This window comes from Rhinichthys klamathensis, unplaced genomic scaffold, assembly GCF_029890125.1.
Source record: "Rhinichthys klamathensis goyatoka isolate OS25496 unplaced genomic scaffold, OSU_Roscu_1.1 h1tg000784l_1, whole genome shotgun sequence".
In the NCBI taxonomy this organism is placed as follows: Eukaryota; Metazoa; Chordata; class Actinopteri; order Cypriniformes; family Leuciscidae; genus Rhinichthys; species Rhinichthys klamathensis.
In genome coordinates, this window is record NW_026607181.1 from 354232 (window position 1) to 371647 (window position 17416).

The following is a 17416-nucleotide window of genomic DNA, read 5'->3' on the forward strand; positions in this document are numbered from 1 at the left end:
AATATCATGAAGTAATTATTTATTACCTAACAAGGAACTATCTCCTAAATTTGATATTACTTACTGATTAGTTAAGCTTGTTTCTATATTAGTTAATAGCTGAAGTGTTAATGTACTACTCATCAGTCCTGCATTACTTCCTGCATAGTTACTTATTAATGATGGATCATTATTATTATTATTATAAAGTGTTACCCAGAATAATCCAAAATATATATATATATATTTTACATTCTTTGTATTTTGTGCAGAACTGTATCAAGATTCTTAAATTACTCTAAGTAAATGCATACAGACAATTTCACTCAATTATTTACCAATGATTTTATTTATCAGAACAGAGTCATCTAGAATTATCACTTCATCATCACTGTTTTCAAGGAGAACAGAGGCGTCCATAAAACAGAATGACATTGGAGGGATTATGCCGGATGAAGAAAAGGAAAGGGTGGTCTGCAATAAAGGTTTTTGGGGGAGTGGATGAGGGCATTGAGGTTGTCATTGAGAGGACGACAGCGGTGGCTGCAGCCGCTTCGGTTCCTGCCTCGTTGACTTCAACAAAGGCTTTATGGATCACTTTCGACACCACCAGGTCTTTGTTGGAGGACATGCCTGAAAGATTCACCTTCCGCGGGTCAAACACATCCTCCATTCCCATGCTGATCAGAAAGCGTTCCATGTCGTAGGTTTCTAGCACCTTAAATTTGGGCAGAGACACTTCAACCTCCTGTAGGATCATCTTGCTGGGTTTGGTCCACTCCATGAGCTTCTCGTAGGTCAGTGCCTTTTCAAGCTGGATAATAAAGTGAGATATTGTTAATGTGTGTCTATTTGCATAAACTGGGGTCTGTTTGTACAGCGTCAATTATGTGACAATTGCAATGCAAGTCATGGAAACAGTAACTTGAATAAACCTCATCAATGGCTTGGATATTATGCAGTATTAACCCTGTAAAACCTGATATATTAAATCATGTATATTGCAATTGGAACAGTTTATTAACATTTGCACAAAACATTTGTAAAAAAAATTGCATCTAAAAATCTACAAAAAAAGGTACAGTATCATATTTGATCTACCAGGCTTTTATGGCTATATAGTATGATATAGTGAGAATATGGAGGAAAAAACAGCTAAATTATATTCACAGGCCAAAACTGAGCAAATATATGCAATTTGGTGCAGATGCTGATATTTATATGGCCAAAAAGTAAGATGAAATTCTGATAGCTTGTAATGTAAATAAATTAGATATCTTTATGAGATCTTTCTCACGGTATATAGCAGACTACTGACATAAAGTGCATTTAAAGGGCACCTATTATGCCCCTTTTCACAACATGTCCCCAGAGTGTGTAAGTGAAGTTTTAGCTAAAAATTTCCAACAGATACTTTTTTACAGCATGTTTAAATTGTCACTTTTTTGGGCTCAGAAAAACACACCGTTTTAAGGGCCGTACACACCGGGACGAATATCAGCGCGCGTTATTCGCCAGCGTTTTTCAACGGGTTTTTTGTGTTCACACCCAAGCGATTTTCGCTGACGATGAGCCGAGTGAACATGCAAATTCATTCCCTGACATTAGATGGCGCTTAAAGGTATTGTAGGTAGGAATTTTTAAAAAAACTTTTTGCCAAATTTGTTTAAACTTTCTATATATATCAATGCATAATTAAAATATAAGTACTCTGGAAAAGAGAGTATAAAAATCGAGTGTCTGTAGTCCTCTCAGGGCTGTAATAAACACAGCTACTTATCTCCATTCACTTCCACCCCCTCCATTCTGGGCTCCTTCCAAAACCACGCCCCCAAAACACATGAACGCGCGATGCCGACAGCTCACAGCTGGAGGACGCGCTTACTAGCGCCCAGCGGAGAGGAGCAGTGCATGTAGTGACATCATGTCAGACTCACATGTAATAAAATACCTAACTTTATCATTATGAATATAAACAACTAACATGGCTATTAGTACTCACTATCAAGCTAGCATATCGATACTGGTAAAGTTTAAAATATATTGAGTTTGATTCGTTAACGAGCTAGTAACATAAAGCAAAGCTAAAAACAGGTTGCATTGATACACGTTTTCCCATTACAATCAGTTACACTGTGATGAAGGTGAATTTCGTGTAAGATTCATAACATATACGCCGTGTTTTGCATGTAATTGTGTCTCTTACTAGTCTCTTGCCCTCCTCGAGTCAAACGAGTGCGCGCATGTGGGCAGCGCATGTAGCAGCGTGGGTGTTGCCATGGTTGCGAGAGAGTGACAGTCGCCTAAGCCAATCCATTGTTTCGTCCCGGAAGGAAATAATGAGCTGTGTTTAGTGCAGATTAAACGGTCTAGAGTCACTCGATTTTTATACTCTTTTTATCAGAGTACTTACATTTTAATTATGCATTGATATATATAGAAAGTTTAAACAAATTTGGGAAAAAGTTTTTTAGACCAAAAACGACCTACCCTACCTTTAAAGTAACACTATGTAGTTTTTCAACCTTCATAATATATTTCCAAGACCCTTGTGATGGTACATCGACTTAAAATAAGTTAAATGACACGTCTGCCATAGCCTGACGTGGTCTGTATCGCTTTTACTGGCACTATGTAACTTCGGGTTTCGGGTAGGAACCCGTGCACAAAAAGAACTACAAAATTCGACTGCTTTACGGCATACGTCACTTCCCCCACCACTTCCTCAAATTGTCTGTGGCCATTGCAGACATCCCAAGTCTCCCGGGAGTCTCCTGCGTCTCCCTGATGCCCGCAAATTAGTTCAGATCTGCCGGAATCTAGAGCGCGCATGCGAGACAAAACATACTGCGCGCATAACATACATAGCGCGAGCACGGGAGAGAGAGAGAGAGCGAGACGAGAGACCTTGCGAGTGTGCCTCACGAAAGCTAGTCAACCCGCCACCAGCCCCCCCCCCCGTCAACAATCCAGTCACCAAGATATACCTCCCTGAAATGACTTCTTGCAGGTTGGATGTCTGCCATTGTTGATTCCAAAGCCGGTGCTGGATAAACAGCGAGCGTGCGCGTGCGACAGTAGGCTGCGGAACGCTAAATTATTTACGACAGCAGTAATGGACAATTCTGCTTCCAACCTGTAGGGCGACCGCTGAGGAAAAATCACATGGTGTTGCTTTAATGTAAAACAGAAATAGTCCTATTTTGTAGTCGCTGTCGCGTTTGTCATATAGTTCTTTATGTTCCGACACCAACGAGACCAGCAGCTCTACATTCATCTTGCCTCGCATCTTCCTCGTCTTATTTCTTCCCGGCAGTGTAGACCATAGATATCCATAATAAAGGCCATTGGCCAGCAGCGCGGATGAGACATCTAGCCTTTATTATGGATATCTATGGTGTTGACACTACTTGGCGCATCTTCTTCGCCATTACGTATGTGTGCTCGGCAAGACCATTTTGTGTTTGAGCGCCCCCAAGTTGTGTTTTACTGTTACTTCAGAAGCTCCAGACATGTGAGCAAAAGCGCCAATCTCATTGATCCGATCAATGACGTGACGCATCAAACCCAAAAAACGAACCCGAGGCGTTTTTTAAAAAATGACGCTTTTGCGCGTGGCGTTTTGCGCGTCGGTGGGCACACTCACATTGGCGCCCTTTGTTTAGTCACAAGGCGTTAAACGTCAGCGTCCTGGTTTGAACAGGCCTTTAGGCTACGTTTTCACATAGCCGGGTATTTAGAGAAACATATATCCCCCCCCCCTCCCCCCTCCCCCCGCCGTTTTCAATAATAACATCGTGCACACAACCTCCATAAATACGCCGCGAGCGCCATCATAACTATGCCAAACCTATGGGCGGCAGTGTAGGGAGAAGGATAAAGCCGTTTCTCCCAGTTGACACGGCAACACATAACCGGCATTTTCAGAAATCTCCACTTTGGCCGGAGTTTTTAGAAATAATCGTATTCTGTGATTAAAACGGGGTTTTCGTGTAAATGAGAGGCCAAACCGCAGGGAAATATCTGCGTTTTCCCTTCGTGTAAATGGGGCCTTAGTGTGTATCCCTTTAAATGCAAATGAGCAGCTGCTGCCGGCCGAGAGGGCGGAGCCTCATGAGGTCGCGCTCCGTGTCAGGACAATCTCATCTCAAGGAATGATTATCAAAACATAAACTCTCAGTAGCGGTGTTCATTTCGACCCAGAGTGGGACAATAATGCAAAGAGCCAGAGAATATGCTGTATGTAGAACAGATATAGTCTAGTTTACCGTAAAACTTCAAATAATAGCCGAGTCCCAAATAGACGCCTGTCTCTTTTACACGCCTGGTGTGGCTGCAGGTTTGGGTAAATAAAGGCCGGTCTCAAATAGAGGCCGGGTCTGTTTTTTAGTTTCGGGTTGTATTTAATCTTCTAAAACCGTCAGATCGTCCACTTTTTGGCGGCTGCCAAAGCAATTTTTTTGTCCCTCCAAAGCCTTTTTTGATCGGTGAGTGATGTAGAATAGAATATGCGCTTGACAGGCCGCTTGACAGGGCGTGTTACGAGAGAGAGAAAGAAAGAGAGAGAGAGAGAGAGAGAGCGCCCCGGCCGCGCGCGCGCACTCTCACGTCTTCAAACAACACGAGCGCTGTCTTCTCTCTCCCTCGCGCATATTAATCAAAATCAATTGACGCGATAGTTAAAGGTCGGAAGACCGCAGTTTCACGTGGAGCATTTGGAGATTTTTAGAGATTAGAGACAGGCCTATACACTCAATGAACAACATCTCAACACTAAATTATAAAGGCCTGTCTCATATAGAGCTGGTAAGTCCCGCCCCTTCCGCTTACCCCGCTGGACCTCTAGGTTGAAAAAATCGTCAATGCAAGTGAATGAGAGAAAATAATTATTTTCTAATCCCGTTTGAATTTTGCAATGAATGTGAACATACACTCACCGGCCACTTTATTAGGTACCCCATGCTAGTAACGGGTTGGACCCCCTTTTGCCTTCAGAACTGCCTCAATTCTTCGTGGCATAGATTCAACAAGGTGCTGGAAGCATTCCTCAGGGAGTTTGGTCCATATTGACATGATGGCATCACACAGTTGCCGCAGATTTGTCGGCTGCACATCCATGATGCGAATCTCCCGTTCCACCACATCCCAAATATGCTCTATTGGGTTGAGATCTGGTGACTGTGGAGGCCATTTTAGTACAGTGAACTCATTGTCATGTTCAAGAAACCAATTTGAAATGATTAGAGCTTTGTGACATGGTGGAAGTAGCCATCAGAGGATGGGTACATGGTGGCCATAAAGGGATGGACATGGTCAGAAACAATGCTCAGGTAGGCCGTGGCATTTAAACGATGCCCAATTGGCACTAAGGGGCCTAAAGTGTGCCAGGAAAACATCCCCCACACCATTACACCACCACCACCAGCCTGCACAGTGGTAACAAGGCATGATGGTTCCATGTTCTCATTCTGTTTACGCCAAATTCTGACTCTAACATCTGAATGTCTCAACAGAAATCGAGACTCATCAGACCAGGCAACATTTTTGCCTCTTTTTCCTATTTGTAGTGGAGATGAGTGGTACCCGGTGGAGTCTTCTGCTGTTGTAGCCCATCCGCCTCAAGGTTGTGCGTGTTGTGGCTTCACAAATGCTTTGCTGCATACCTCGGTTGTAACGAGTGGTTATTTCAGTCACTGTTGCCCTTCTATCAGCTCGAACCAGTCTGGCCATTCTCCTCTGACCTCTGGCATCAACAAGGCATTTCCGCCCACAGAACTGCCGCTCACTGGATGTTTTTTTCTTTTTCGGACCATTCTCTGTAAACCCTAGAGATGGTTGTGCGTGAAAATCCCAGTAGATTAGCAGTTTCTGAAATACTCAGACCAGCCCTTCTGGCACCAACAATCATGCCACGTTCAAAGTCACTCAAATCACCTTTCTTCCCCATACTGATGCTCGGTTTGAACTGCAGGAGATTGTCTTGACCATGTCTACATGCCTAAATGCACTGAGTTGCCGCCATGTGATTGGCTGCTTAGAAATTAAGTGTTAACGAGCAGTTGGACAGGTGTACCTAATAAAGTGGCCGGTGAGTGTATGTTGTGTGTGAATTTTTTATATAAATTTTCGTGTAGCCTAAAGAATGCTACAATTTAGCGGGTAGAATTTTCATACGGTTAGACTTTGTGTGAGAGCACTTTGTGGACTACAACTCTTCGCTGCTTTCGACGCGTTTGATATACGTCACCACCACTAGCACACGGATCCCGCTAAACATGCCTTTGTTTGAATGGTGACATTTGGGTACAAAACACACAGGCATCTCGATCTAATTCCTTAGATTATCGCACCGTGATTTGTGGAGGGAAAATGTGTTATGCGGTGACATCACATGTGCGACGTGTAGTCTTTCTCGTTATGTCTATTCCACAACTGCTAGCCAAAGAATCATACAATATACTGTCAAACTCATTACATGAGAAATTATATAAAAAAAATTCACAGACAACATATGTTCACATTCATGGCACAATTCAAACGGGATCAGAAAATAATTATTTTCTCTCATTCACTTGCATTGATGCTTTTTTAACCTAGAGGTCCACTTGGAGTTTTACGGATGGGCGGGACTTACCAGCTCTATAGACGCCTGTCTCAAATACAAGCCGGTTGAGTTCGACGATTTGGGAAAATAAAAGCCCGGGCTACTATTTGAAGTTTTACGGTAATTACGGTGATAACTTATTTTTCCATCTTGCTTTTATACACTATTAGTACAAGCCTGTTGTAGCAGACCGCGTCCGAATATGGCCAAAAATATACTGATGAGTTCAATGAAGTGTATTGTAACTTACATCACACAAAAGTTGAAGTGCAAGTTTTTCTCCAGAAAATCACTGTAAGAGCTGAATAAGAGTAAATGAAGACTACTATGTCCAAAAACAAAACACCTCAATCGCTTTAGAAGACATTCTTGTCTACAGGCTGCTCCGGCCAAGGAGGCAGCGATTGAAGACTCTGCTTGCCTTGCCACAGACATCACTCTTAAATGTCCTACATGCCGTGTAATGGCCACTGAGGCCATTGCTGAACTCCCTGCCTGTTTTGACACGGCCCTAGAGGCCAACCCTGACCTTATGCTCTTTGTTCCAGTTCTGTCTGATTTGTTCTGGTGGTCTTCTGCTCTGCCGTGGTGGTCAACAGCTCCACCGTTACCGCTGTGGTGGTCTTCAGCACCGCCAGCTCTGCCGTGGAGGTTACCAGCCCCGTCTGTCCTGCTGTGGTGGTCTTCTGCTCCACTGTGGGAGTCACACCTATGTCACACCTGTCAGCTGAAGCACCAGTGATAGCCACAAGAGGCCACTCTTACTGTCTCCTTGATCATATCATGAACCACAATTCCCATAACCCCTTGCCTGGACTAATCGTGTTCTGATTACTTGCACCTGTGTGTTATTATCTCGTTTATCTCGCTTTTCTGGTTTCCTGTGTAATAGTTTTAGATCTTCTGGTTTTCTGGATGTTCCTGTTTGCCTGTGTTTTCTTCCCTGTTGTTATCTGGATTGTTTGCCTTGTGGTTTCAATCATTTGCCTGTCTTATGGATTGCGATTCTGGATTGCCCCAATAAACAGCTGCATTTGAATCCTCAACCTTTGTGTCTCTGAGCAGTTTGTGACAACAGCACTCTTTATAGGGTTAAACGGCAATTCGAAATAATGAAACAATGCACCATACTAGCAGAATCTGTGCTGTCTCACCTTCTGAAGGCCAGTGGTGTCGTCTTCAATTTTATTAGGAAGGATGATCAACATACTGAGATTCTTCCCGACATACGGCAGCTCCAGAACCTGACTGTTGATCTCTGGGATGGAGGCCAGAGGAAACTTCTCCTCTTGATGCATCATCTTCACTGGTTTAGTTCGATTCTGCCAGTTATCAGTGAAAACACATTATAACCTCTCATATTCCCTGACTGTTACTGCACAAACAATTTAAAATACGGCAGAAAAAAACAAGAGCATGAAATAAACTTTGACTTCTGTTGCAGAATTTTCACTGGTTTAGTTTGAATCTGCCAAACATCAGTGGAAACACTTTAATTCTCACCTTGTTCAGCTTAAACTGCCCATCTCTGGTGGATTCCTTTGAGAATTTCTTTTCCCAGTTTCCCTTGAAGTAGATGGCATTAACCAAAACCAGTTTCGTCATCTCATTAATGATTCGCGGTGGAACCAAGTCCTTGATCTTCTCTAAAATACAAATGGACAAATTGTTTACTTCGATCAGTGATTTAATTGATTTTCATAGGCCCACGTGAATTGACTGAATCTCTAACACTCTATTGTTATTTAAGTCTAAATAAAAATAAAACACCATTAAAGCATCTGTCTCAAAGTTCTTATGGAATAAAGTTCTTATGACCTTAATGGCCAAATAAAAACCGCATTAAAGTCAAAACTTTAACCTCCAAATAACTTTATAGCTCAACTCAGGAACCCATAAAGCTGAATATGGTCTTTAAAATAACATTTTGCTGAACATAAAAAGAAGCCAAAATACATCAAAGAATTATTTGTAGAGTAAGTTCATGCTGGATTTCACCTTGTGTTTTTTTCTCCACCCATTTGTTGATGTTGACACGAGCAGCCTCTGGTTTGCTCTTGAAGTCCACCTTCTCCAGTCCGGCTTCATAGTAGCTTTTTGCGTCATTGAGGAATTTCTGTAACACAGCAAACCGATTGAGGTGCAAACGATATTAGAGCCGAGAACATTTCCAGAACCTCCAGTGAATAAACCGATTCTTACCTCAACAAACTGGTAGGATTGCTCTCCGTAGAGGCGGTTGGCAAGACTCAACGCATACGGGACTCCTGGTTTGTTCAGCTCACTCATGAACTTTTTGAAGCTGGAATGAATTTGGTCCACTGAATCATGATGTCCTGGAGTCGCGGCATTGGGTTTTAGAGGGTTTTTAAAGCCCAAGACCTACACAGCATTATTATGGGTATAGAATGAATATATGTTTATCATATGAACTCTAAATGCTGGGTTGTTTCAACCCATGTTTGGGTCAAATATAGACAACCCCAACTATTTTAAAAATGTTTAAATTTAGATCCAAATTCAAACCCATTTTTTTAAATTCAGTTTTTAACCCAACAGTTAGCTTTGTCCATATTTTATACAAACATGGGTAGAAACAACCCAGAATTTTTAGAGTTAGTATTAAAAACAAGATATAATAGTTTAAAATACTGAACATGATGATGCATCAAACACACACATATAGCCTATATATTCACTTTGAATTACTGGTCATAAAACATACATAAGTGTGAGATCACCTTAATCATCTGAGCTGCTGTGTTTTCTCTTGCACCGAGCGACACCATGGCCAGAGCCGAGGAGATACTGACAGGAGAGTAGAACACATTTCCTGATGCGTTTCCTCCGCTGATCTTCTTGAACAGGTCGAGGGAGAACTGTGTGTTTGCAGCAGACAAATGCTCCATATTCACAAGCTGAGCAAGAAAAAGCAGTAGTTTTATCAACAGCAGATTTGAAGGTCTTTTTCATCATGACACATAATCTGTTTTAATCAAATGGTATGACTGTGTGGGCTACCAAACATAAAAGTACCCTCAAAAGAGCATTACCTAGAGTAGTCGGCAGAAATGATGAAGTGTCCCAGCGTGTCTGAGGAGAATGAATCTCTGGTTATGGATTTCATTCTAATAAATGATGTCTCACCCTAAAACGCCCAGGTTTTAAGCCCAATCAGTTTGTAACATTCCCAGTAATTATTAAACTGGTGTTAATCCACCTGGATCAGCATAAGACTTAGATTGTGTGATTCATTCTTCATTTGTTTATCATAAGCAAAATATAAGTGTAATTAAAGTGTAAGAAACTAACCTGAACTTAAGAAATATAAATGATAATTGTATTAGTCATTCTTAATCATAATGTGTGTACAACCCCATAATGGATTAGCTGATGACGGTTGGAAGTAAGTGTCACTGTGAGACCTTTAAAAAAAAACATAATAAAAACTAAAGTAATTAAAAATAATGATCCTCATCACCACACTCCCAAAGTATAATGCTTGTCTAAACAACGTTTGAGTTACAATTATTAGCACTTAATGATTGTGATCTTAGTCTTTACTAAGGTGTTCGTGTCAGTTGGTTGGTAAAACAAGGTCATGTGTTGTGCATATGTGTATCATGAAATGCCTTTTCTTAATCATAATATAAATATAAACCAAGTTTAATAATTAATGTGATTGTGTATTTATTTATCAGCTAATATGTGAATTATATATATGATAGAAAGGTAACATTTCAAAATAGACTTTAATGGAAACAGAAGTAGAAATACACATACACGAAACAATAACCGACAAAGGACTGAACAGATCAGGGAGTAAATGTACATGGGCTGCATCTGAAAACTGATAAGTGCTGCCTTCAGAGGACACATCCCAAGGTCGGAAGGCCTTTTAGCCGGTTAGTTTCACTTCCTGTCTCCTGAGATCCCTTCCTCTGATCGATTTTTGAAGGCAGCATAGATGTATCCTTCATCGCCTTGATATCCCAGAATCCTGTGCTTTCCAGTCTGTATCTGCCTATTTATACCTTGTCTGTTTCATTCACTGTCATGGAATCCTTGTTTAATGTCAGCTGCACTTCAGAGATCTATTCCTGTTTATTTTCTTGTTTAGGATGGCTTTTGTATGGATTTTGACCCTTTGCCTGTATGACCTATGATTACGGATTACCCTATTATATTGCACTTGGATCTATCTGTTTGTGTGTGTCTCGTGACAGAAGGATTCCATTAAGATGATGTACAGATCCAGCAGTACAGGTATTCGTTTTCTTCCCCCTAGAACTGGAGAGGAGAGGAGGGGACGACTCAGTAATCTGACGAATCGGGCCGCAAACTAGCTTTATGCTATATGCCCTATGTACACAGCATCGGTTGTCTATGTGTAACAATGCTTAGTGTATTGTCCCTGTTAAATAAACAAATAAAATAAAATAAATAAATAAAAATCTACGTCAGCAGGGCCAGTCGGTGGGTGGTCTATCTCAGCTATTTTGGACTCTCTCAAGAGGCATGGGGTATAATGATGCAGTATTGAAGGATCTTCTTAATAACTGCCTTGATGAACCTTTGCCTCAGTGGGATATGAAGGGACTTGAAATCCTGGACTATTGGGGTTTCACTAGCTACCTACACCATCGCAGTCAATGGGCAACACCAGCTACGCCCGTCTCTCCAGGCAAGATGGACGCCATGCCCTTGCAAGAGACTGTAGCACCTCCAGAGGTTGGTCGAAGACGCTGCAGCGCTCCCAGAGGTGGAGATCATGATGCCACCGTCCAGCCATCAGAAACGGAGGAGGAGGAGGAAGCAAGCATCCACTGTCTCTCAAGGCCCGGAGAACATCACCGAGCAGTCCGCTGTGGTTCCGGAGGCCGTCCCCGAGCAGCCTGCTATCGTCCACGAGGGCCCGACTTCTGGGATCTCCAGTCCAGTGGCCCAGGAGGACCCAACTTCGGGGGTCTCAAGTCCGGTGGTCCGGGAGGACCCAACTTCGGGGGTCTCAAGTCTGGTGGTCCGGGAGGACCCGACTTCGGGGGTCTCAAGTCCGGTGGTCTGGGAGGACCCGACTTTGGGGTTCTAAAGTCCGGTGGTCTGGGAGGACCCAACTTCGGGGGTCTCAAGTCCGGTGGTCCAGGAGGACCCAACTTCGGGTGTTTCAAGTCCGGTGGTCCAGGAGGACCCGAGTTCGGGGATCTCAAGTCCGGTGGTCTGGGAGGACCCGACTTCGGGGGTCTCAAGTCCGGTGGTCCAGGAGGACCCAACTTCGGGTGTCTCAAGTCCGGTGGTCCAGGAGGACCCGACTTCGGGGGTCTCAAGTGCGGTGGTCTGGGAGGATCCAACTTCGGTTGTTCCAGAGCTGTCCACTCTCCCTGTTGCAACCCCAGTGGGGGCCAAAGAGACTGCCACACCGCCACACTCTCGTAAGCGGAGGAGGAAGGCGTCTCCTATTCCACTCCACTCCTATTCCCCAAGGGCGTCGCCCTGCCGGCTCCGCTCCAGTGTCTCGCCCTGCCGGCGCCGCCCCAGCACCTCGCCCTGCTGGCACCACCCCAGCACCTCGTCCAGCAGGCGCCGCCCCAGCGCCTCGCTCTTCCAGCGCCGCCCCAGCGCATCGCCCTGCCGGCACCGTGTAATGTGTAATGGCAGTAATGTCACCGTGTCTGGTTGGTGTTCCCTGGGTGTCCACTAGTGGTCTCTTCCCCTTACCGTCACCACCACATCAGGAACTGCATTTCCCATAATCCTTTGTCTGTACTTATTACTGTTCATTGCACACAGCTGTTCCCACTCACATTGTTTGTATCTGCCTATTTATACCATGTCTGTTTTATTCACTGTCATGAAATCCTTGTTTAATGTCAGCTGAGATCTATTCCTGTTTGTTTTCATGTTTTGGACTGCTTTTGTATGGATTTTGACCCTTTGCCTGGATGACCTATGATTATGGATTACCCTATTAAATTGCACTTGGATCTATCTCTTTGTGTGCGTGTCATGACAGTTTTCCACATATGATGTCATTTCTACCGAGAAATTACTATTGTAGTCATTTAGTATTAGTTTTCACCAAAGCTCGCTCTATTTTGCTGTAGATCATTAAGGCGAGACACTACAGGTGAATAGGGTAAAATTTTAATATAATAGATATCACCATGAAACTTCCTCAGTTGATTACTTACACAAGTATATAAAAAAAATGTATTACAAGTTTGTGAAATTTGTATGTTTAATTTAGCAAATTAGGCATTATCTCATTAAATATGTGGGATTTTGCATATATTTTCGGTAGAAAGATCTGAATATTATGATAAAGCCAAGGTGCAAAATTCTTTTTTCATTTGTTTACACACAAGATGAAAAAAAAAGTTCAGAGGGATTTCAGGATATATGCTTTCATTACCTAGGAAATCAAAATATACTGTCCATAGCCTTAAATCGATTTTCGCCAATTTTTTTTATTAAAATGTCACATAAATCAGGCCAGGAATGATTTATTAACAAATCCCTCTGAAAATATCTTCAGAATACTGCTAAGTGTATAACTGAAAACTAAGTTTGGTGTACATAGGTGCTACATAGGCTGAGATGTTTGTACTGGAGAATGACAAACTCATTTTGAGAAAAAGGCATTTAAAGATTTAAGTAGGGAATTTAATACATTTCTATTGGAAAAAAAAATGCTCAAAAACAGAATAAATGATCAGGCCCTTAGTAATAATATAATATATTATATTTCAAGCTCATGAAAACTGATTACTTAATAACATGGGAGGCATATAAGGCCTACAACTGCAGTAACTCAATGAATAGGCTATATGCACGCATAAGTTCCGCATTTGACGCAAGGATGCTCGTCAGTTTCCGGTTGGGGAGATTAAAGCGGAGGAAAACCAAGGAAAATGGGATTATGGCAGAGTCTTCAAAATTTACTGTCCTCCCGTCTTTGAAACGAAACTTTCATACGTTTAGATGTAATTTTATATATAGTTATGTTTATTTAATATAATTTTAAAAAGAAGCATAAACACAACGAGGTGTATCTGTTTTGTCAGTTTTTGTGACTAACGCTTCTTTAGTATAACCATGGAGTATACAATTCAATATAAATTCTCGGTATTGCATTGGACTCTATGATCGGCGGAAGTTATCGAGCATCCTTGACCTTCACCGGAAATACCGCCGTGCATAGAGCCCATTAACATCAAGGGGGTAATCCATCGACCAGAAGTTGAAGCCGGCCGGGTGCCGCCATGTTGTAGCAGAACTTCACTTGTGTTAGCATTTCCATTGACTCCCATTCATTTTGGCGTCACTTTGACAGCGAATAACTTTACATCTGAGGCGTTTAAAGACTCCATTTGTCCATTATTTATTTCTAAAGAAACACGACAATGTATAAAGGGCTCCATTACCTTCTATGTTACATTATGGCCCTGTAGAAACAGATTTAGTAAAAATAGGCTAACGATTGCGTCATAACCACTCGACTCTCTGTCGCGCTGTACAGAAATGACCGTACAGACAGGAGGAGAAGCTCGCAGGCAATCGGGGGGACGTCCCGTCAAGGGAGAAGCCCATAGATAATGAGTCCATAAAAGCAACGGAATACTTACTCCTGCTCACTCACGCCAAAGAACTCTTTGCTCAAGTTCCCCGTCTCTGCAAGATTAACGTTGGCAATTTTCACGCACAGCTACTAGAAGATTAACGTCTGTCAGACAGGTTGCTCACGTCATCAAGCTTAGTTTGAGTCGGTTTGAGTCTGCGCGTCAGGAACGGAAGTGCTCAGAAATCGCTAAAAATGGGCTTCAACTGTCTCAACTGAGTTCCAATGAGATGGCTCTGTCCACTTCTTATACTGTCTATGATTAACATTGGCAGAGTAAACCACGTGATGCGTCTGAGCGAATCACGTTAGCAGAAACCAGCAGTAGCCAATGAGATTTCGTCATTAGCTTTAAATCACCCTTTGGACATTCACGATTGGTTACTGATATAAAGGAAATCCCCATATTTGGGTTACATAGCGTTGTGCAGGAGACTTAGAGCTTTACAACGATACCGGTCATGACAGACTTCAGTAAACAGACGGAAAGCGGCATGACGCGTTGGAATGCTAACTTCTTGGTAAATTCGGGAGAAACTTACTGCCGCAAGTAAACAAAATGTAATAAAATAAACATCTTAATGTATATTTTCAACGTTTTCTTTATAGCAGCTTGAAAGAACACATATTGAAGGAGTAAACTAGCCCAAAATCTCAAAACTGATCACTCCATGAAAATTCGATGTTTTTGCCTGCCGTGTCTCGCCTTAAACCATAACACAGCCTCAGAAGTCTGTGCGAAATCAGTTTCGTGAGGTACCTTCGTATGCAAACGCTGCCTGCAAAGTCATTGCCTGATAGGGCAGCAAGGCAACAAGTCAGCTGCCTACGTTTTCGGATGCAGCTGTAAGGCCTGCTAATTCGATCCAAGGGCGGCATTCAAATTAGCGGTGAAGGTCACATGCGCGTTCCGTCTCTTCCAATGGCAAAGGGATATTTAATTAAATGCAATACTTTTTATCTAATGTATTAACTCGTTTCATCTGACTCCATAGAATGAAAGTGTTTTAATGATATCTGTGCATCATTAAGTATACGTTAATGTTTGACTATTCGTTTTAACTCCAATGAAAATAAAGTCAAAGTCTGTTAGAATAATCAAATATAACAATTTATTATGTCAGGTAAAAGTATTATGCCAATTTCATAATCAGTTCAAATATCATCAATACAAAACATCAAATACCCTGGAATACAGAGAATAGATGCAAACCCAACATATTAAGAAATAGACTACATGAGCTAATGGTCTCGGTGACCCTCATCTCACGGGCTATCTGCAATACAGAAAAAGCCACGACTCCTTGCTGCATTCCATTAAATAGCCAGAACTTCTTTTCAATGGTAATTTGCATTCAGGTTACACCTTATTTGGGGGGTAGGGGAGAAAGGCCATTTGTTCACCTTCTTTGTGCCAGTTTCTCTAAACTTCTAAAAAACCTTATTACCTTTTGTTTTACTTATTTGGAATGAGACATTTGTACCACTCATTCCTGAGACATTTCAAATGATACCAAACATAATACTCAATGATAATCATTCACATCAAACCATACATATATTCTTATGTGTGTTTTAGGTGATCTGTATGAAGGGGAAGGAGTGGGGGATGAGGGGAAGAAATGTAGATTAGGATGATTCAGAGGTGAGACCTTTGTCTCCGGGGAAGAGGGGGGAAGCCAAATGTTAATTTGCCAAGGTCCTTTGTCTCAATAGACCATGTGGTCAGATATTTTCTCTTCAACAAGTTTTACGGTCTTACACAGCCATGGTGTGCTTCTCAATATCCCTCCTCGTCTCCTCTCACCTCCGTCCTCCATCCTATGACCCGGAAACCAATCAAGCTCAGCCATCTTGAAGGACATCTCAACTCTCTAATTGGACCACAAGGATCGAGGAGTCTTCCTGAGGAGTCATGAGCGAGGATACACAGCTGTATCATATGCGGAAGTGTGTTATCAACTAAACGTGATGCACGTATGTATTCTCCTCCCTCTTCACATCGATCACAATCATTTTAATTTATACTTTGCCTTTGCAGTTTATATAAACCACACATCTCACACTGTGGCGGAGCCAGGGGGTGGCCAGGGGTGGCCATGGCCACCCTTGGCTTAAGCTTGGCCACCCCTTTGGCCACCCCTCTCACAACTGCTGTTTCTGTCTCGCTCTAATTTTTACAAGAATTTTGTTTTTAAAACACAGAACCGTCGCTTTAAGACCACAAAAAACGTGAGACTTTTCAGACGCGCACTCCAACTTCACCTCAGCGCCAGGCGCAAGTCAAACGAGTGCGGAGATGTACGGGTACCGAATGAGCTTGAGCAGTGATCGGAGCATAGTAAATATAGATTCGATGTTTCTCAACTGGTGGGTTGTGAGACCGTTTTGAGTGAGTCGCATATGTCCAGTCAAAGAAACAACAACGTAATTCTCTTTCTACTTTTATTATGAAAGATCTGTGTGAAAGCTTGTGACACTTCTGTCAGATGCGGAGAAAAGCGCGTTGTCCTGAATCAGTAACTGTGGTAAGATGAGATGTTGTAAGGTCAACAAATGTCAGTAAAACTAACTTTCCTGTCCTGACAGCCGTTGTACTGTACTTGCACATCACGCGCAATGTGGCGTGCTGTAGCAGTAATTCTGTCGTCAATTAGCTAACTCAATAAATAATCAAAAAGGCGATCAAATCTGTGTCAAAACTGCATGCATGCATGTATTTGTTATATATGCGTCACATATGTCTCGACTAAAATATTCTGCCATGTGAAATCACAATTTAAGGCACAAACTGACAGGCTATGTGATTTTTTTTAATGTTCAATTAAATGTGAGCACTGTGCATTTGTAAGCCACTAGAAGATAGGCGGTAATTTTGCGTTAATTTGTAAAGGCAAAACAAAAAATTATCATTTTTAAATACATAAAATAACTAATTTTACATTCTGGTATTTATGTGCTGTTTACTTACGCCTTGTTCACATTCTTGGACATAGAGATTCAAAAGAGATGTTTTCCCCCCTTTTTAATTTAGGTATGATAGAACGGATTAGATTCTTTATTTTGACAACTAATATAGAAAGTTGAAGAGTTAATTGATTATATAAAATTCAATGAAGGTTAAATAATCTTCGAACTACAGTAGTTATCTGCATGTCTCATCCATGAAGGTGCAACTGAGCAAGTTGAACTTTATCTATAGTGTGTTTACTCTTTAT

The 17416-nt window shown here is 42.0% G+C and overlaps 1 protein-coding gene across 2 annotated transcripts in view; it reads right to left on the reverse strand.

The window, feature by feature from the left end:
• Positions 1-341: 341 nt before the first annotated feature.
• The window catches only part of LOC130077878 (leukocyte elastase inhibitor-like), a 63743-nt gene continuing 46668 nt past the window's right edge, over positions 342-17416 (reverse strand). Inside the window, exons 1-7 of one of the 2 annotated variants that reach the window (XM_056243289.1) lie at positions 9637-9677; positions 9325-9501; positions 8786-8965; positions 8582-8699; positions 8087-8229; positions 7738-7905; positions 342-793 (exon numbers count right to left, since the gene is read on the reverse strand). In XM_056243289.1, the coding sequence (XP_056099264.1) occupies positions 377-793; positions 7738-7905; positions 8087-8229; positions 8582-8699; positions 8786-8965; positions 9325-9492 (1194 nt within the window). In that variant the 5' untranslated portion in view covers positions 9493-9501; positions 9637-9677 and the 3' untranslated portion in view covers positions 342-376. Of the gene's footprint in view, positions 794-7737; positions 7906-8086; positions 8230-8581; positions 8700-8785; positions 8966-9324; positions 9502-9636; positions 9678-17416 lie in introns of those variants that run through there. The other variant, XM_056243292.1, reaches the window with a different exon arrangement.